At 41.6% G+C, this 22,465-nt stretch overlaps 1 protein-coding gene across 1 annotated transcript in view; it reads left to right on the forward strand.

Moving 5' to 3' along the window:
• Positions 1-22,465, forward strand: part of LOC114664278 (uromodulin-like) — a 29,698-nt gene that overhangs the window by 2,051 nt on the left and 5,182 nt on the right. Inside the window, exons 2-3 of the mRNA XM_028818321.2 lie at positions 4,698-4,964; positions 17,998-18,157. Of these exons, the coding sequence (XP_028674154.2) occupies positions 4,698-4,964; positions 17,998-18,157 (427 nt within the window). The remainder of the gene's footprint in view (positions 1-4,697; positions 4,965-17,997; positions 18,158-22,465) is intronic.

Consider the following 22,465-nt stretch of genomic DNA (forward strand, 5'->3'; position numbering starts at 1 on the left):
TACTATGTAGACACGACAATACTATTACTAATGCTACATATACTCATGTATAAGTCGGGTCTTGAAACCCGAAAAATCGATCATAAAATCAGACCCCGACTTGTACGCCCGTTCAAAAATGCAACACTTAATTATTATTTATTTAATTTTTTTTTACATCTTCTTGCCTCCTCCAATCTCGCATCAGTTTCTCAGATGCATTGAATTTTGCTGCAGCAACGCAGTTACCAATTTCTTTAGCCACTTCAACGACGTTTATTTTAAAACCAGCTTCATATTTTCTTCTGATCGAGCGATCCATCGTAGATAAGGGATGCTGTTAGGATAAAGGTGTATGAGGGTGTGAGATACAAAAAACACAAATCAGTGCAAACGTCGCTTTGGAATAGTTCGGGTATTACCGTGTGGTCACGCTGAGAACAATAGAGCGAGAGAGTGAGTATTGGCTGATACAGCGCATTGCCACACCCACATAGAAAAAAAAAGGCAGTGCGCTCTGTGATTACTCTCTCTGGTGGGCGTTAGCATCATAGACATAGAATTACTGGACTCCTCATGACCCGCAGCATCGTACGTCAACGTCGTCACCATATTGCGAGTGGCACTGCTGTGGAGTGAAGTACAGGATAAAGATAATAATAATAATAATACATTTCATTTATATAGCACCTTTCCCATGCTCAAGGCACTTAAAGAATATAAGAAGAACGGCAGGGTATACAGTATATAGCGTTGTACAAACCAGATAAATAAATAAAGATTACAACAGTGATTTCAGAGAAAAAGCCTAACAGACAACATAATTGATGGTCTCGCACACACACATACAGGTTACATGAGCATCTTGAGAAGTAAACTGAGAGAAGGGTAATAAAGTCAAGTAGAGCTAAAAGCCTTCCTGAACAGATGAGTTTTGAGTTGTTTTTTAAAAGAATTCATGGAGTCAGCTGATCTGATTAATTTCGGTAGGTCATTCCAGAGTCTGGGCACTATACAGCTGAAGGCCCTGTCACCCATGGAGTGTAGATTAGTGTGGGGCACAACAAGATTGCGAGAATCAGAGGACCTTAGTGAGCGGGCAGGCACATAGTGATGGAGAAGGTCACTGATGTAGTTTGGCGCGAGGTTATTTAAGACTTTGTAGGTATTTAGTAGGATTTTATATTCGATTCTGTAAGACAGAGGGAGCCAGTGAAGAAGGAGCAGGATGAGTGTGATGTGCTCACTGCTGCTGGTTCGAGTAAGGACTCTTGCAGCTGAGTTTTGAATAAGCGGGAGCTGTGATAGAAGATTAGAAGGGGCACCTGCCAGTAGGGAATTACAATAATCGATGCGGGATGTGATAAAAGCATGGACAAGTTTCTCAGTGCTGCTTGGGATTGTACAAACCGCTGTACGCTCCAAACCAGATCACAGGGGTTACATTTCATAGGTAAAGCTGAACAATTGTTTTGGTTATATTTGGCCATTAGCTACACCAGGCTAAGCTAGCAAAGCTACGCATTTATGTGCTCAAGTGAGCCTCCAAACAACATTTTGGCTAAACATATTTAGTCACTATGTAGCTTGTTGTTAGCTATTAACATTTCTCAAACTTTGAAAGTTTCCCAAAGAAATCCACCTCAGGAAGTAATGAGAGGTAGCCCTTAGATAGGATTTTGAGAAAGCTGTCCTGTGATGTGTGCCGTGCTAGTTTGGTAACAGATGCTGTACCAGCATCACATGATCAAAGCTACCACTTGCTCACATTAAAAAACAAAGGAGGTTTGATGATTCCTTCTGAGGGTACAGTCAAGGTGGTCAAAGTAGCTGAGCGTGTTATCTGAGAGTCGACATTAGGGCAAGCTGTCAGTGTATCTTTGATCAATCAGTTTGTTCGGGCTGAGATTGGTTCAGATGATGTGTTTTTTCTCAAGGAGCACTTGACGAAACACAGTTTGAAATTGACAACCATCATTTTATGTTCATGTCTTTAGTTGTGTCTGACTGCCACAAACTAATGCTGCACCATATTGCCAGACTGAATACTCTCAAATTACAGAGGGGCAACACACATAAGTGGAAGAAGTTCGAAACCACCAGGACTCTTCCTAGAGCTGGCCAGCCATCTAAACTGAGCTATCGGAGGAGAAGGGCCTTAGTCAGGGAGGTGACCAAGAACCCGATGGCCACTCTGTCAGAGCTCCAGAGGTCATCTGTGGAGAGAGGAGAACCTTCCAGAAGGACAACCATCTCTGCAGCAATCCACCAGGCCTGTATGGTAGAGTGGCCAGACAGAAGCCACTCCTTAGTAAAAGGCACATGGCAGCCAGCCTGGAGTTTGCCAAAAGGCACCTGAAGGACTCTCAGACCATGAGAAAGAAAATTCTCTGGTCTGATGAGACAAAGATTGAACTCTTTGGTGTGAATGCCAGGTGTCACGTTTGGAGGAAACCTGGCACCATCCCTACAGTGAAGCATGGTGGTGGCAGCATCATGCTGTGGGGATGTTTTTCAGTGGCATGAACTGGGAGACTAGTCAGGATAAAGGGAAAGATGACTGCAGCAATGTACAGAGACATCCTGGATGAAAACCTGCTCCAGAGCGCTCTTGACCTCAGACTGGGGCGACGGTTCATCTTTCAGCAGGACAACGACCCTAAGCACAGAGCCAAGATATCAAAGGAGTGGCTTCAGGACAACTCTGTGAATGTCCTTGAGTGGCTCAGCCAGAGCCCAGACTTGAATCTGATTGAACATCTCTGGAGAGATCTTAAAATGGCTGTGCACCGACGCTTCCCATCCAACCTGATGGAGTTTGAGAGGTGCTGCAAAGAGGAATGGGTGAAACTGGCCAAGGATAGGTGTGCCAAGCTTGTGGCATCATATTCAACAAGACTTGCGGCTGTAATTGCTGCCAAACATGCATCAACAAAGTATTGAGCAAAGGCTGTGAATACTTATGTACATGTGATTTCTCAGTTATTTTTATTTTTAATAAATTTGCAAAAGCCTCAAGTAAGCTTTTTTCACGTTGTTATTATGGGGTGTTGCGTGCAGAATTCTGAGGAAAAAAATTAATCCATTTTGGAATAAGGCTGTAACATAACAAAAGGTGGAAAAAGTGATGCGCTGCAAATATTTTCCGGATGCACTGTATATGAGAGGGAAGTGAATTCCAGAGTTGAGGATCACTATGAGAGACGCTTGAGCTCCCATAGAACTGAGTTTGATGTGTGGCACAAAGTAGAACTGCAGGTGAGGATCTGAGTGAGCGAGAGGAGTGTAAGTCTGGAGGAGATCAGTGAGGTTGTGGAGAGCTTTAAATGTTAAGAGCGGTATTTAGTATTGTATTCTGTAGTTAACAGGGAGCCAGTGAAGTTGAGAGAGAATAGGTGTAATATGTTTAGTGGATTTAGAACAGCAGGTTATTATCCTGGCAGCAGAATTTTGAAGAAGTTGTAAGCGATGGATACGTTTTTGTGGGATGCCAGATAGAATAGCATTACAGTAATCTATACTTGAGGTGACTAGGGCATTAACCAATACTTCAGTACTGTGTTACATAAGAACAGGACAAAGTCTAGAAATGTTTCGGAGATGGAAGAAGGCAGTCCGAGAAATGTTACTTATACGGGAGGAATTATTTAATAATAATAATAACAATAATAATAATAATAATTATTTAATAATTGCCATTATTAGTGTATAAATGGATATAAATAATTGCATTTAAACGATTACAACAATACTGTTTTAAACGTTATTGTTTTTTCATCAGAAAACCCGGTTTCCACGTCTACCTGTATTAGTTTAAATGGCACTTTTGCCACTCACAATATGGAGGACACGCTGATGTATCTTGTCGACTGGGCAACACAGTGAATGCGGCATCTATCTATATATGTCTATTGTTAGCATATCATAATCTCTTTGACCAGTAGTGTGAGTTTTCCGCAATTGACTTATACGACTGACATTATAAAATACCAGAAATTATACAGTAAAAGCAAGTCCCGACTTATCCGCGAGTATATACGGTATATTAAATCTATTGTTCTTACTGTTATTTCTTATTGTTTCATTCATGATGTTGCTCTAGGCTTTGTTTCATGGCCAGCACTCATTCTTGGGCGTATGTTTTGACGGCAATACAGCATATGGTGCCAATATGCGAGTATTAAAGAGAATGGAGAGGTAAAATTACCATACAAGCTTTCAATGAAACAATCCTTTGTTCACTTAGTTGAAACAGGAGAGGATATTAACTAGCCAGGAATTTCTCCTTTTTGATTCAAAGTTCTTGCCAAGTGACTTGAATTTTATCAATCAGTTCTCTGTGTTTACTTTTTGATTTTTGCCCCCTTTCACTTTGCCAGATCCTATTCTGTTGTTGTGCCCTTTGATTTTCAAATTTTGTTCCTTTGGGCAAGTTTTTCCACCTCATTCACAACATCAATGTTATTGATATCATCATCCTGAACCAGTCTAGTTCTTACATATTCTGACATGTAATATTTCACTTTATAAAAATACATTTAGTTGGAGTAAACATTACTTGGACAGGAGGGTTTATTAAGCCTTTTCATTTTGGAGGATTTTAACAACTTCCAACATATCTGTGTATTTTTACCACACATTCCCTGCAAATAATTTGTGCTGCAGAAGTGTAAAGGTTATGTAATGAATTTATGAAATCCCCCTCCTTTTCCTTTCAGACCTGTGTCTGTGATTGTGATTGAGCACAACACAACTGAGATTCTGAAGCTGTCAATGACCCTTTACAAGCGCAGCACATTTGACCCTGACTACTTCAACATGGGTGAAATAAACTACTTGCCATCCAGTGACCTCTTTTTTGAGGTGAAGCTCCTTTCAACGCAAGAAACGCTTGCCAAAGACTTTATCTTAGCAGTGGTTTCCTGCTGGGCCACAGAGACAAACAATCCACATGATGAAAGAAAAGTGGTGTTTTTAAATGAAAGGTAAGCCTTCTGCACAAGTCTCCATTTTTTCATTGATGGTGGGATTTAATGTTGATATTTGTTTACTGAGATTGCAATGTAAAATTATTACAAATATGTGCACAAATAGGATGAGTTGGAGAAACATGCAAACTGTGTGGGGAGACGAGCAAAGTTTGTTAGATCTAGTTGACTTGTGATGATCTTCAAACAGGGACGGAACAGAAGCAAATTAAAAAGACTAATGGGATTTTGGGTTATATAGGATCTATACTGTCCGGAGTATGTTGGTTCCCTTGACCAAATGATATTTTGGAAAAATGCAGTGAATAGAAAGCAATGCCAAGTGCTAGACTGTATGGCTTGCTTAAAAATGTTTGAGTGTTTGTGTCAAAATGTTTCTAGTGGTGATAGCCTTACAATTGTACTATCTATATCTACAATACACATGTTCTCTTCTCATTAGAAGGAAAAGTTCGGGGAGGACCTTATTTGTAGGGCTAAGGGATCAAAACACGTATGAAGAAATGCTGAGGGAGAAAATGGGATTTTAAGAAATACATTCTTCTAATGTGTTGCTTTAGAACAAGATCCATAGGCCATCCATCCATCATCCAACTACAGGGTCATGGGCATCTGCTGCAGCCAATCCCAGCCAACACAGGGCACAAGGCAGGAAACAAACCCCGGGCAGGGCATCAGCCCACTGCAGGACGTGCGCACACACACGCGCACACACACACACACACACACACACACACACACACGGGACAATTTAGAATCGCCAATGCACCTAACCTGCATGTCTTTGGACTGTGGGAGGAAACCGGAGCACCCGGAGGAAACCCATGCAGACACGGGGAGAACTTGCAAACTCCATGCAGGGAGGACCCGGGAAGCGAACCCGGGTCTCCTAACTGCGAGGCAGCAGCGCAACTCACTGTGCCACCGTGCCGCCAGATCCATAGTGTATGTGCAAAATACAACAGAAAGCTGTGAAATTAAATACAAAGCAGAAATAAAATACTTTTTTTTGCTAAGAAAACTGCAATTATACATTTTGGAAGAGATGGTCACTCTCAAGCCACCCATGAACTAAAACAAAACCAAGGAGGCCAAAGTTGTGTGATTTTTTTTTTTTTTTTTTTTTTTTTTTTTTAAAGAGACCACTTAGAGACAATGGAAGTCAACTAACCTGCTACTATGACAGGCCTTCCTAAACGTCTATCTTTCCCTTGGCAGTTCATCTCCTGCTACCAACAAGCCCTCCAGTTAAATCTAAGTTCTGGAATATTTGGAGGAGGCTTTTAACACAAGGACAGAGATTACTCTAGGGACATGTCACAATAATAACTGTTTGGGTAAGAAATTGCCTTAGGAACAACTGGGAACCTCCTTGAACCCCGGTGTTCTTTACAAGGACCAGGAAAACCTCCATTCCAATGAGTTTTACACCATTTCAGCCTTGTTGTATTAAAGAAGTCTGACCAAATGTAATTTTTTTTGGTCTTCCTTAATCCACTTTAATAGTGAGGAACAACCCTAGTTTTCACATCAGTGTTCAGTAGCAAGCCAATGCTAACTCTTTTATAGTGACAGTCAATGGTGCAGATTAGCACACAAGGCCATCTTCCAATTCAAATCCTCCCAGAATGTAAACTCCTAAGTAGTTCACTTAAATAACAATCTACTACAGTATATAATAAAATGCTGAGGTCTGTGTGTGTTCAGTCCCTCGGAGCAATCTGATTGGTCAGTTTGTCTTTGTGGACGTGATCAAAAGAGGAAGTGTGAGAATTACGAAAAGGAGTAAAGGCATAGGAGGCACGCTGAGAGTCACCTTCAAAGATGGGACGGGAGGTATATAACCAAGACAGTAGGTGAGAAAGATGACTTGGAAATAATGACAGAGCCTGGGAAGCAACTTTACAGCAAACTTTACAGGGACAAGCTTGAGAGAGGGATCGCTGATCAAGAGGGTTCAGACACACGTGGAAACGGGAAAGGCACTGAAGGTACACAAAGGACAAGAGATATCAAACATTCTTAAATTTAGTCTAGTCATGTGGCTAGTGAACTTATATTTTTGAATTAGAAATATATAAGTGAAATTATACTCTTTGTACTGCCATGCTTCCGAGAAAATAGCAAGAAAATGTGCCATTATGGATGTCATTTTGAGAAACACTTCAGACTTCTTCATGCTTCATTGGCATTTTTAGTGCCATATTACCACATCAGAATTAAACTTCCTGTAGTGAAAGGATGAAGGAGAAATGATTAACATTAACACTTAACTGAACATAGGGTTTATTAATATGCCTCTAAGCAGTGTTAGCGCTCTTCAGAGCACTTCCTGTGTTTTGCAGGAACTGACAAAGGCTGCAGAATTTTGCAAGAGGCCCTGAAGGCCATATTCTAGAATTCAGCAAGATTAGCAAAATGATTTGCCCAGTACAAACTGCTATAACGAAATAATGAAAGAGGAAGCACCCTTAAGTAACAGTTTTAGAATGATTAAACCAAGTGTCATAGGATATTCAAGAATTATAAATATTCAGGTATTTTTGAATTTTCTCAGTTCAGCTTGAAACCCACATATGGTAACTGGATTGGGGCATCCTTGGTATCTTGGTCTAATTTAAAGGAACCTTCAAATCATCTAGAGCTTTAACTGTTTATTTAAGAAAAAGAAAATCCCTGACAGATGGACTTTTGATTGAGGATGATGTCACTCATGGTATAATAACAGTAGTAAAAGAATGTTCCCAGTTTTGGCTGGGTCATGTTATCAATGCTAACATCTTCTAGGATATATTATGAAGAAGTATGTGCGTGGCTGAATTGTTTAGATGCAAAGGTACTGTGTATCTCTGACAAGATCTCAGTAATGTGACTAGAACCTCTTCCTTGTCCAGTGCTCTCAGTTGTGGTTTTCAAAAGTACACCATGTGTAATAAATGGAGGCTGATAAATTATGCCTAAAGAGCTCCTGCTAATTTACGGTGCAAACATTTTGGCCTGCCATACACCACTTGCTTCCTTGGATTTATCCACTTCCATTGAAATAGGGTTAATATAATCATAAACTGAGAGTGAACACCGTACTTGGTGTTTAGAGTATAAGATCATAAGAAGTGTAATAAATGAGAGAAGACCATCAAATCTGTTTGGTCAGTTAACAGCTAAGTTGTAGTAATAGCTCATGCAGATACTTTTGAGGAGCTTTTGCATAAAATGTAAAAGCACCTATTACTGTTGTCCTATCTGTCTTTCTATCTGTCCATATGAAACTGATTGGTTCCCAGTGAACCAATTTTGCTGAAATTTGATATGATTGCATCTTAAGGAAATCCATCCATCCATTTTAACCCACTTATCCAGGGCAGGGTTGTGGGGAAGCTAGAGCCTGATAAAGCAATGATTAGACGCAAGGTAGCAACAACAGGACACCTGGGGCCTCATGCATAATGCTGTGCGTAGAATTCGCACTATAACATGACGTAAGCACAAAAGCTGAAATGTGCTTACGCACAGAAAAATCCAGATGCAGGAATCTGTGCGTACGCAAACTTCCACATTCTTCCGCTATATAAATCCCGATCAGTGTGAAAAGTAACGCTCGTGCAAGAGGGAAAATGGAAGAACTTCAGCGAATACCAAGTAGAGGCAAGGAAAAACGTACAATTTGTTGGTTTAAACAGTGATATAAACAACAAAAGGAAACTAATCGACTGACTTAGTGTCGGGGAAACTCGAACGCTCAAGATGTCAAAGTCGCACAGTGCCGAAATAAAAAAAGAAGTTGTCAGATATCAAAGTCGCCGTGAAAAGGCGAGACGTAGCCCACCATCTGAGTGTCATATGAAAGCTTATTAGGGTACAGAGAAAAAAAAGGCACACAGTGGGGGAAAAAACATGAAATGTCAACTTCAATCTCGAAATTTCCACTTTAATTACATAGTTTATTTTGTCATTAAAGTAGAATGTCACAAACTCCATCTTAAAATTGTTTAATTAACCAGTTTCTCAAATCACATCATAATTAAAGTAGCATGTTAAATGCTTTGCTTTGTATGTGTTTTTCAATGTGGTCTGTGTGTGAATCACTACCTGCTTCTTAAACTGACTTTCTCTTCCTCCAACAGGACACAGAATCCATTACATTTGTGATATTACAGCTCTCTGAATAATTAAAATACTGAAATGTATACTTGATATCATTTTCATGATGATAGGAGTTAAAGCACGTTATTAAACATGGGAACACGGTGGTGCAGTGATTGTGCGCGACCTTCGATGAAATAATTTATTGCAGCAGTACTCGGGGGCGTCTCTAGGCTCGTGGCGGCCCTGGGCAGAGAAAGAATTGGTGGCCCCTTCGCCCGCCAATGTCAATATGGTATCTTATGCACGGCAGATGGCCACGTCCGTTGCGGACACTGCATAGCCGCCTCGTGCTCATGACACAAGCGTTTAACTTTTGCCGAAATTTGCCGCTGCGTTTTTAGCTGTGTTGTTATTTTTTCTTTCTGTTTTATATTCAATATATATTGGCTTAGCGGCCCTGTGCAGGTGCACAGTTTGCACATGCCTAAGTCCGCCCCTGCAGTACTGTCTCTTTCAAACGTACTAACCTCCAATTCCTGTCCTTCCTTTTCTTTCTCCAAGTAACCGATCGCTACACAATCAGCTCTGTAATAGACGTTAAGCCATCTGTAAGCTTATAACGCCGATTCTTCAAAACTTTTAAGGAACATTGAAATATCTTCGTAGTACATGTTTAATTATTCTATAGTTCACGCCTGTCCCAGTGAAGCATACAGTGCTTTTATCTGTATAATATAATAAACATATTTTGCTGCATTTCATCTTAAAAATGATATCGTCATCATATGTAAATACGAGATTTATAAAGTGGCTCAGGTTGTGCAATATTATAACTGTAGTTTACAGTGAGGTGATTGTATTTATAAGTCCAAACAGTTCTACAAGGAGCAGTTGATGGACTGATTGAGTGCGTTTAGAGCTCTTGGGATGAAACTCTTTCTGAACCGCGAGGTCCGTACAGGAAAGGTTTGAAGCGTTGCCGTGTGAGAAGCAGTTCAAATAGGAAGCATGACTGAGGCAGCGTGTACTTGATGCTGTATACCGATAATTCTCTTTCCGATCAGCTGCTCCAAGTGGTGCAGTGAGAGTAATATGGAAAAAGATGACCTGCTGTGGCAACCCCTAACGGGAGCAGCTGAAAGAAGAAGGTGGTGCAGTGAGAGTAGCAACGCTAAAGCAGTTATGGTATTTGGAATAGTTTGACCATTCCATGGACCATTATATTGTTACAGGTTAATTACAATCAGATGCATTAAACTAATAAACAATATGCAGTTAATTTCAGTGTATTTATAAAGCCGCGTCAGGGAAGTGGATCTGAAAAAGAATGATAAACCACACAGGAACAGTAGCACTGCTTTAAGGCTGGGTGCCACCAGCCTGCAAAACCAAGCAGAGAACTTGCATACGACAGGGTATGAGGTACCGTGGAAATGTGCGTGGCTTTACGCCAAGTTTAGGTTTTATACATCGCGATTTGAACATGGAAACGTTCTTACGCAACATTTCTGTGCGTGCACACCGTTTATAGATGAGGCCCCTGGTCTTTGCTGGATGAACACATACACTGGGGACAATTTAACATCGCCTAATCTTCATGTCTTTACACGGTGGGAGGAAGCATTGAGGGAATATATAAACTCCATGGTGGGAGCACCCAGGACGTGGTCTTCTTGTTGTGAGGCAGCAGCACTACCACAACTGTGCCATCCTCTTTGAGGAAATTTTGAAGTAAAGTTCAGTCTTTGTTGAGATATTCAGAATAGAATGCTGTTCAATTAAAAAAAAAATTGGTAAGTTTTTGACACTCTTAAAATGAGGAAACATTCCGTGTGACCACGATTACGATTTGCAGTAGTTTACTCTCTCATATTTACCTTCATAAAGGTTATTTCAACCTCTATATTTTGCTCTTTTACATGTCTATTAGCTGCTTCTGACAAATCCCCAATACATTTTTTTCAAATGGCAGCAGGAACATATTTGTGCATGGGTGACCATACCATAAATTCAAACTCTCCATCAGGTATTTTTCAAAGATTTATGTTTAAGAAACATGAACTACAATTAGCCATGTACCCTCCACAGCTAACAATAGTACAGCGTTTCTCAACCTTTAAGTATTTGCGACCCAGGTTTTCATAACAGTTTTAATCGCACCCCCCCTAATGTTTTTTGAAAGGAGCCCACTAATACCAATTTGTTCTTTTTTAATTAATGATATATCATAGATGCATATTTTATTATACCTACTTAACTTTTATCGACATTTATCTAACTCTATATTTATTTTTCTAGTATCAGAATGTAGTTTAAGTTAATTTGTTTTGGTTTCAATAGATGTATTTTGCATATTTTTGATTCTTGTTTTCTTTTTTCACATCTTCGCGCCCCCCTTTTTGTTACTTCGCGCTTCCCTAGGGGTCCCGCCCCACAGTTTGAGAACCACTGCAATAGTACATCAATTAATGCCACTTTGACAACATTTGAGTTGAAATTTGGTGTCTGTATTCCTGCCACCACAAGCCTATTTGGTTTTCAACTACATGATATTGTAAACTACTATTAAACATGCATTTTATGTACTGTACTAATGAAATTACTTTTCATTATAACATTTATTTGTGGATATGACTCACTGTAAGAAAAATATTTATTAAACAACAATATGATATATTTGTCTTTGGTAATAGACAAAAATTACAAATGCCCTACCTTTCAAAACAGTTAAACAAGTCCCCACACAGACTTCTCTGATGGAGAATGAAGAGGTCATTCCCTTCCCTTATATTTCATCCTGGCTTCCCCCTCAGCTGGGGTTCAAATGTCTCTTCCTGGTGGTCCAAATGGGGCAGACAAAGCAGTAAGACCACCTCCTGGCAGTCCCAACAGGGCAAACGAGGCAGGCAGACCATCTCCTGATGGTCCAAATGGGGCAGACGAGGAAGGCAAACCACATCCTGGCAGATGAGACAGGCAGCTGGATACCGCCTCCCAGCACCACAGCTGGACAGCAAACAGCTAAATACCACCTCCCAGTGGATAAGACTTGACTGCAAGATGTCCACCACCCGGATGAAAAAATGAGGCAGGTTTGGTAAGAGGAAACTCACCTTAATATAGATTGAGTCTATAAGAGTCAATGGCTTCTTGTTACACTCAATCTGAGCTGTAAGGGCATCTCTGAGAACTCCAGCAGCAAAGCAGGTACTAGCTCGGACAGAATGTTACATTCTTGGACTGTGGCGAAAAGAAACAAAGTGCTCCCCACTAGGAACATGTTGCATGGTCTCGTCTGCCCCAAAAGGCCAAAATCTTCTTGCCTCATCTACCTCAACAGGCCAAAGTCGTCTTGCCTCATCTATCCCGTCAAACCAAAAGTTCCTTTTTTGCCTTTCCAGCAGAGGAAAGGTGTGATTTTTGAACTGGTGGGTACAGCATAGGGTGTCTGGGAGTTTCAGCCAGGGTTCTACTGGAGTTCAAATGTGTCTCTTGTTTATCATTTATATTAATTAGTTTCTACTTAGTTTTGATGTGCAGTATTTGAACATATCTGTATCCTTATGTTATAGTTTTGTATTTAGTGAGTGGTATAATCTATTCTTTTATTTTGCCTTGAGAGTTGTCACATTGCTCTGTGCTTGCACTTGGTAAGGAGCTCTGTGCAAGAACTTAAATAATTTGTGCTATTGTATTGCATTTCTGAAGTGGCAATGATAGATTGGCCATCTAGCTCAGTGAAGTGGATTACTTGTGTTATGTTTTGTGCATTATATTTACCTCATTTTTTGACACCCATTGCACTTCCAACCTACCTGGAAAGGTGTCTCTCTCTGAATTGCCGTTCCCAAGATTTCTTCCCAATTTTTTTTTTCCTACAAGGTTTTTTGGGAGTTTTGTCTTGTCATCTTAGAGAGTAATGGCTGGGGGGATTGTCAGAAGCAGGGCCTGTTGCAGCCCATTGAAGCATTTCTTGTATGATTTTGGGTTTTACAAGAAATAAATTGTTGTTGTTTATGTCTGTTTGGTTCATTTTTTAGATTAACATTGTTAATCTAACATTTAATATTTAATAATATAATCAATATATAATTTAATAATATATATACACACACACTATATAATAATAACTAATATTTAGTTTCTTTAAGTTAAAAAATCTTTTTCTATGTACCATGTGTTTTGAGGGTGGTTTTCCACCCCCAGACCCTTGTGGTTCATTGAATATGCTGACATTGGTGCTTTTGTTGGATTTCTGTTTAACGTTTTGGCTTTTGTGGATATCTGGCTTTTCTGACCCCTTGCTCTGTTTTTTCGACAATTCTTTGTGCTTATGGAGCTTTGAATATTACAGAACATTCTGTATATGAAACATTTTTATTTGTAAAGATTCTGTGTTTACCTTTTCATTACTGGCCAGGGCTTGATAGTTATCCTATCAGCATGCTGCTGCTGGAGAATGTGAATTTCCCCTTGGGATTAATAAAGTATCTATCCATCCATCTATCCATCTATCCAACTATCCATCCATCCATCCATCCAAATGAGCATATTGAGTCATTATTGTGTTTTTCTGTTTAGGAACACTCAAGTTTGCATCACTTTTATTCCTGGGGTTCACTTAGTTTTGCTTCTTTGCACAATTTTTAGTGCTACTGTGTCATTTCTTCTGTCTCACTATACAGTCTAAGCACAACATTCCTTCATTTATAATCATCCATCCATCCATCCATTGTCTCCCGCTTATCCGAGGTCGGGTCGCGGGGGCAGCAGCTTGAGCAGAGGTGCCCAGACTTCCCTCTCCCCGGCCACTTCTTCTAGCTCTTCCGGGAGAATCCCAAGGCGTTCCCAGGCCAGTCGAGAGACATAGTCCCTCCAACGTGTCCTGGGTCTTCCCCGGGGCCTCCTCCCGGTTGGACGTGCCCGGAACACCTCACCAGGGAGGCGTCCAGGAGGCATCCTGATCAGATGCCCAAGCCACCTCATCTGACTCCTCTCGATGCGGAGGAGCAGCGGCTCTACTCTGAGCCCCTCCCGGATGACTGAGCTTCTCACCCTATCTTTAAGGGAAAGCCCAGACACCCTGCGGAGGAAACTCATTTCAGCCGCTTGTATTCGCGATCTCATTCTTTCGGTCACTACCCATAGTTCATGACCATAGGTGAGGGTAGGAACATAGATTGACTGGTAAATTGAGAGCTTCGCCTTGCGGCTCAGCTCCTTTTTCACCACGACAGACCGATGCAGCGCCCGCATTACTGCGGATGCCGCACCGATCCGCCTGTCGATCTCACGCTCCATTCTTCCCTCACTCGTGAACAAGATCCCGAGATACTTGAACTCCTCCACTTGAGGCAGGATCTCGCTACCAACCCTGAGAGGGCACTCCACCCTTTTCCGGCTGAGGACCATGGTCTCGGATTTGGAGGTGCTGATTCTCATCCCAGCCGCTTCACACGCAGCTGCGAACCGATCCAGAGAGAGCTGAAGATCACGGCCTGATGAAGCAAACAGGACAACATCATCTGCAAAAAGCAGTGACCCAATCCTGAGCCCACCAAACCGGACCCCCTCAACGCCCTGGCTGCGCCTAGAAATTCTGTCCATAAAAGTTATGAACAGAATCGGTGACAAAGGGCAGCCCTGGCGGAGTCCAACTCTTACTGGAAATGGGTTCGACTTACTGCCGGCAATGCGGACCAAGCTCTGGCACCGATCGTACAGGGACCGAACAGCCCTTATCAGGGGGGCCGGTACCCCATACTCTCGGAGTACCCCCCCACAGGATTCCCCGAGGGACACGGTCGAATGCCTTTTCCAAGTCCACAAAACACATGTAGACTGGTTGGGCAAACTCCCATGCACCCTCCAGGACCCTGCTAAGGGTATAGAGCTGGTCCACTGTTCCGCGACCAGGACGAAAACCACACTGTTCCTCCTGAATCCGAGGCTCGACTATCCGACGGACCCTCCTCTCCAGGACCCCTGAATAGACTTTTCCAGGGAGGCTGAGGAGTGTGATCCCTCTGTAGTTGGAACACACCCTCCGATCCCCCTTCTTAAAGAGGGGGATCACCACCCCGGTCTGCCAATCCAGAGGCACTGTCCCTGATGTCCATGCGATGTTGCAGAGGCGTGTCAACCAAGACAGTCCTACAACATCCAGAGCCTTGAGGAACTCCGGGCGTATCTCATCCACCCCCGGGGCCCTGCCACCAAGGAGTTTTTTGACCACCTCGGTGACCTCAGTCCCAGAGATGGGGGAGCCCACCTCTGAGTCCCCAGGCTCTGCTTCCTCATTGGAAGGCATGTTAATGGGATTTAGGAGGTCTTCGAAGTACTCCCCCCACCGACCCACAACGTCCCGAGTCGAGGTCAGCAGCGCACCATCCCCACCATATACAGTGTTGACACTGCACTGCTTCCCCTTCCTGAGACGCCGGATGGTGGACCAGAATCTCCTCGAAGCCGTCCGAAAGTCGTTCTCCATGGCCTCCCCAAACTCCTCCCACGCCCGAGTTTTTGCCTCAGCAACCACCAAAGCCGCATTCCGCTTGGCCTGCCGGTACCTATCAGCTGCCTTCAGGGTCCCACAGGACAAAAGGGTCCTGTAGGACTCCTTCTTCAGCTTGACGGCATCCTTCACCACCGGTGTCCACCAACGGGTTCGGGGATTGCCGCCACGACAGGCACCGACCACCTTACGGCCACAGCTCCGGTCAGCCACCTCAACAATAGAGGCACGGAACATGGCCCATTCGGACTCAATGTCCCCCACCTCCCTCGGGACATGGTCGAAGTTCTGCCGGAGGTGGGAGTTGAAGCTACTTCTGACAGGGGGCTCTGCCAGACGTTCCCAGCAGACCCTCACAACACGTTTGGGCCTACCACGCCTGACCGGCATCCTCCCCCACCATCGAAGCCAACTCACCACCAGGTGGTGATCAGTTGACAGCTCCGCCCCTCTCTTCACCCGAGTGTCCAAGACATGTGGCCGCAAGTCCGACGACACGACCACAAAGTCGATCATCGAACTGAGGCCTAGGGTGTCCTGGTGCCAAGTGCACATATGAACACCCCTATGCTTGAACATGGTGTTCGTTATGGACAATCCGTGACGAGCACAGAAGTCCAATAACAAAACACCGCTCGGGTTCAGATCGGGGGGGCCATTCCTCCCAATCACGCCCTTCCAGGTCTCACTGTCATTGCCCACGTGAGCATTGAAGCCTCCCAGCAGAACGAGGGAGTCCCCAGAAGGTATGCCCTCTAGCACCCCCTCCAGGGACTCCAAAAAGGGTGGGTACTCCGAACTGCTGTTCGGTGCATACGCACAAACAACAGTTAGGACCCGTCCCCCCACCCGAAGGCGAAGGGAGGCTACCCTCTCGTCCACCGGGGTAAACCCCAATGTACAGGCTCCAAGTCGGGGGGCAATAAGTATACCCACACCCGCTCGGCGCCTCTCACCGGGGGCAACTCCAGAGTGGTACAGAGTCCAGCCCCTCTCAAGGAGATTGGTTCCAGAGTCCAAGCTGTGCGTCGAGGTGAGTCTGACTATATCTAGCCGGAACCTCTCAACTTCGCGCACTAGCTCAGGCTCCTTCCCCTTCAGAGAGGTGACATTCCACGTCCCAAGAGCCAGCTTCTGTAGCCGAGGATCGGACCGCCAAGGTCCCCGCCTTCGGCCACCACTCAACTCACACTGCACCCGACCTCCTTGGCCCCTCCCATAGGTGGTGAGCCCATGGGAAGGGGGACCCACGTTGCCTCTTCGGGCTGTGCCCGGCCGAGCCCCATGGGTGCAGGCCCGGCCACCAGGCGCTCGCCATCGAGCCCCACCTCCAGGCCTGGCTCCAGAGTGGGGCCCCGGTGACCCGCGTCCGGGCAAGGGAAAACGGCGTCCAAAGTTTTCATTCATCATAGAAGGTTTGAACCGCTCTTTGTCTCATCCCTCACCTAGGACCAGTTTGCCTTGGGTGGCCCTACCAGGGGCATAAAGCCCCGGACAACAGAGCTCCTAGGATCATTGGGACACGCAAACCCCTCCACCACGATAAGGTGGCGGTTAAAGGAGGGGATTTATAATCATGTTTTTACAATATTATGTAATATTTAATTTGTTTTTCATTTGCTTCTGCACACTGCCTAGGCAATGAGAATGTTGTGTCAAAATAAAATAAAACCCTGAAACATTTCCAGATGTTGACTCCTATAGGTCAGCATAACCCATCTTTTATTCATTATCCCCCAATTTTGTGTCATCTGCCAGTTACACTATATTAGAATGTATGTCATTAACATTAATTAGGAAGAGAAGTCAGAGAACAGACCCTCATCTGGCTCATCCCATCATCCTCTTAGCTGTACCATTTTTCTCCAGCCAACTGAACAGCTTAAAGTAAAAGTTTGTAAGTTACCCTTGATGCCAATGGCCTCTAGTTTCTTTGATGGTATTCTGTATCAAAGTGTTTTTGAAGTCTGAGTAAATTGTCATACCCTTTTGCTTTTGTCTGCAACATTAATAGATCATTTAATAAAGTCTAACAGATCTGCTTATTCTTTGATTTCCTATCCATACAGTCTACTTTTACATAAATGTTTTTCAGGATAAGAAATTTAACTAAGTGACCAGATGGGGAAGTGGTTAGTATAAATAACTCAAAGCTCCACAGTCCTAGGTTTAAATTCCAGCCTGGGTCTGGTTTACTTGGTTTGATCATTGTGTGCAAGTATGTTTACCTCCACCATCTCTCCCACAAACCAATAACACACAATGACTGATGGGTATTTGTGACTTGTGCATTGTCCAGTGTGTTGAATTGGCCTTGTGTCCAGTACTGCCAGGATAAAATGAGTTGGATTAAGTGGGTTCAATAACACTGTAGATAGATAGATAAATTAAATCTGTCACTTATTCAAAATTCCTTCTCCTGTATTACAGTTGCCCACTGGATGAAACATTTCGATGGTACTCAATAAATGGGATACAGCAGTGGACCAGATTTGCTGTACAGATGTTTTCCATTACCCGAAATAAGCCCATCTATGTTCACTGCTGGACAGAAATATGCACGACTAAAAGAAAACACAAATGTACACGGGTAAATATCCTGTATTTTGAAGGTATTTTAACTGATGGAGAAAAATGTATGAAAAACTAAGTGTGTCCTACATGTCGGCTTAATTTTTATATATATATATATATATATATATATATCTATATATATATATATATATATATATATATATATATCTATATATATATATCTATAATAATAAAAGGCAAAGCCCTCACTGACTGACTGACTGACTCACTCACTCACTGACTGACTGACTCATCACTAATTCTCCAACTTCCCGTGTAGGTGGAAGGCTGAAATTTGGCAGGCTCATTCCTTACAGCTTACTTACAAAAGTTAGGCAGGTTTCATTTCGAAATTCAAAGCGTAATGGTCATAACTGGAACATATTTTTTGTCCATACACTGTAATGGAGGAGGCGGAGTCACGTATCGCGTCATCACGCCTCCTACGTAATCACGTGAACTAAAAACAAGGAAGAGATTTACAGCACGAGTCACACGCGGGAACGAAGGTAAATGACGTTAATTTTTGACTGTCTTTTAATACTGTGTAAGCATACATATTAACACATGTGCAATTAAACGTGTGCATTTACGGGGTGATTTCTCAGGCTTAAAAGCTCACCTTTTATCAAACGCGGGAACAAAGGTAACTGACGTTGTTCACTGTCTTTTAATACTGTGTAACCATACATATTAACACATGTACAATTAAACGTGTGCATTTACGGGGTGATTTCTCAGGCTTAAAAGCTCGCCTTTTACTAAAAAGGTAAATGCAAAACTATTTTCAATCAGTTTATTGAAACACTCCCGTTAACGATTGCAATAACATATTCGCGAGATAAAACAACGAAGTAGGGGGAAATGGAGGAAGAGCCGCAAACAGCGAACAGCAAAAAATTAATTAAACAATTGAGAACGGAGCGAGTGAAGCATACAAGCATGTTCATAAGGGAAACAAAGCACGGTGTAAAACGTAAGTTTAAATTAAGTTTATAGAAACGCTCCCGCTGCGGATTGCAATAACATATTCGCGAGATAAAAGTTTAATGAGAAGACACGAGGTATAAACGAACCACACGCCGTGGCGCAACGTTGGGGGCAACAGTTTCAACCATTCTATGATCTGCTTCTCGCAACTGAAAGACGGCACATGGCGGATGTTAGCCGACTTGCTGACCGCAACGTTAGGGGCTTCAACTATGGCGCTGACGCCACATCTCAGTGCCAACACTTTGCAGACTGTACTTAAAAGACACGCCCTCCTCACTGGACAGTTAAAAAGACCAATCAAACTAACGATGACATCAAGTATTACCCAATCAAAAGTAGGAAAGGAGGCATCTTCATAAAATGCGTGTGGGATGATTTGCATGACACGCTGCTTTAAAAAAAAAATACGGGATAAATCCCGTCCAGTATTGATTCAAAACGGGATGCGCAATTTAATTCTCAAACGCGGCACGATTCCGTATTTTAAAGGACGGGTGGCAACCCTACAGTGCCAGGTAACCACCCATACAATCAGATTGTGATTCAGACTAGGAATGCAATGAATGTAATTACCCCGATCTACATACAAGGCGAAAGTCTTGCAACATTCAAAGATGATGGTTTGGGATAATTAGTACTTATTAAGTACACCATGGAACATAAAAGAGCTTATGAAGCCTTGAACCGAAAAAAGCAAGATCTCAGAGATCGTAAAAAAAAAAAAAGGAGGTAATGTCGTTTTACTCGCTGTAGATTTTAGTCAAACATTACCAGTTATTCCACGAGGGAGACCAGCAGATGAACTCAACGCGTGTTTAAAATCCATGCTTCTCCCACGGTCGGTTATATGTCGCGTGTTCTCGGGTAGGTACACCAAAAAATTTATACATTTAAGCATGTAATGGGCAAACAAAAAATGAGGTATACCCGAAGGCACTGCAGTAGTACTCAATGTAACTTTACTTCTTAAATGTTAATGTTTTACTGTTTAATAATTTATACGCTTCTTATATATTGTTCAAATTCTTTTATCAAAATACCAGTGACAGCGCAATGCACGATAACATGGAGTGAATACACCATACGCATCTGCCCACGGCCGCCCTGGTGTGCGCAGATAGGAGTTGATTCTAAAATAAAATAAACATAAAAAGAGTAATACAATCATCACCCATAAAGCGGATAGCAGACGTGACGTATTATATGTGTACCACATTTCAAGTCAATAGGCGAAACGGTTTGCAAGCTACAGGTGATTTAAAATCCTGGACAGACCAACGAAAAGCCACGGTAGCAAATTATAGAAAAAGATTTTACTGTTTCATAATTTATATTTATATGAAATGTGCTTCTTGTATATTACTTCATATTCTCATATGATAATGATGTTAATGTTGTTTAAATTGATTTCTATGTTATTGTAAGTGCATCTATGTGTGTATATGTATGTATGTATGTATGTATGTATGTATGTGTGTGTATATATATATATATATATATATATATATATATATATATATATATATATATATATATATAATATAATATGTGTATATGTATATATAATATATCTGTATATGTGTGTATATGTGTGTGTATATGTGTGTGTATATGTATATATATATGACAGCAACACTCATAACAATGACAACACAATTACATTGACAATCATGTTACGTTATTTTTAAAATGTTTCCTTTACTTTTTCATAACCTCTTTAACACACTACTTCTCCGCTGCGAAGCGCGGGTATTTTGCTAGTATATATATATATATATATATATATATATATATATATATATATATATATATATATATATATATATATATATATATAAAATGACAAAGGAAAACAATTGCCACCTTATATCTACTTTATAAAACATTTAAATTAGAAAGTAGTAAATGACAGTTTTCTTGACATGGAAAGCCATATGCTAGAGGCCATTAGGTTTGAACAAGCTTCATTCCTTCTGAAATTCATATCCCAATTTTCTATTTGCTGTAAGTATGACCTTACAATGAAAATGTCCATTAATAGAAGCATATTATATTTTACAGAAAAAACATTTAAAGCATATTAATAAAATTACATTGAAGCGATATTCTGGTTCTTCTGTTGTATACTGGTGACAAAAACATAAGCCCAAAAAACATAGACCAGGTCTCTCCTAGATAAGGCATCACCCCAGGCAGCCAGCCCCTAACTACTACTTGCACACTTTGGCTTTCACAGTTCTAGAAATAAGGAGCTGACCTGAATAGAAGCAAAATGCAATAAAAGTCCCAAAATATACTTAAATACTGTACAAGGGAGAGGGTAACCGTAATCCTCTTGCTTATAGAGATAATCCAAAACATAGTCTTATCTGATCATCCCATCTGCTTTAACCAAAAAATAAATCTTTTATAAATTAAATATTTATAAACAAAAAATAGCAAAAAGGCAAAAATAAGAAATAAAAGGGATTTGTCTAAAAGGCAATCCAGATCTAACAAGTCCCCATACACAATTCATAGCTCAGAGTCCAAAAACTGAAGCAAAACCCACAAAAAATAGAATATCAAAGGAAAATGAAATACTTATAAACTTCGAATAGCACGTAGTAACAATCTGAGGGACGCAGTCTCATCCATCAGAAAATAAAGGCGGTGGTCTGTCTCTCAGCTGTGCTGTCTTGTGTCCTGCCTCAGCAGGAAAACCAGAGAACTTTGGATAAACCAAGAAAAGCGGGCAAAAGGCACAACAAAAGAAAATAAAAATAAACCCTAGCGAGGTCAATTATCAGGCAAAAAGTCAAAATCAAGCAATACAAACAGAGAAAACACACAATAGACCACAATGAAATTAAGGATTTTATCCGCAGATCAGATGAGGTTCATAGTGGTTGGCTGGTTGTTGATTAAGTCGAGGTCACAGCCCTGGAGACCCCACCTCCTAAAAATGAGGGACACGACCCTGACAGTGGAACACAATATGACTTCCCTTAAAGAAAAAGGCAACAAAGCAACAGTTTTTCCAGCTTAAATTATGACATTATGGTGGCTCAGCCTCTTAGGGCTCCATTCACAGAAGAGAAGCAACATATAAACTTAGTATATAACATATAAACCTTAGAATGTAGTACGTAAATACTAAATAATAAACATTACAGGAATTAAATAAAACACGAAAAGAGAGTCGAAAATAACAAAAACAACCCCACAAAAAATACCCAAATCTTGTTTGAAAAATAAGAACTTTAAATCACAAAATACAAATAACTTAAACTAATATAAAACACAAATATGTACGGTATGTTGACCTTAAGCTTCCTACATTTTTCGATTA

This window comes from Erpetoichthys calabaricus, chromosome 1 (genome assembly GCF_900747795.2).
Source record: "Erpetoichthys calabaricus chromosome 1, fErpCal1.3, whole genome shotgun sequence".
Taxonomy (NCBI): Eukaryota; Metazoa; Chordata; class Cladistia; order Polypteriformes; family Polypteridae; genus Erpetoichthys; species Erpetoichthys calabaricus.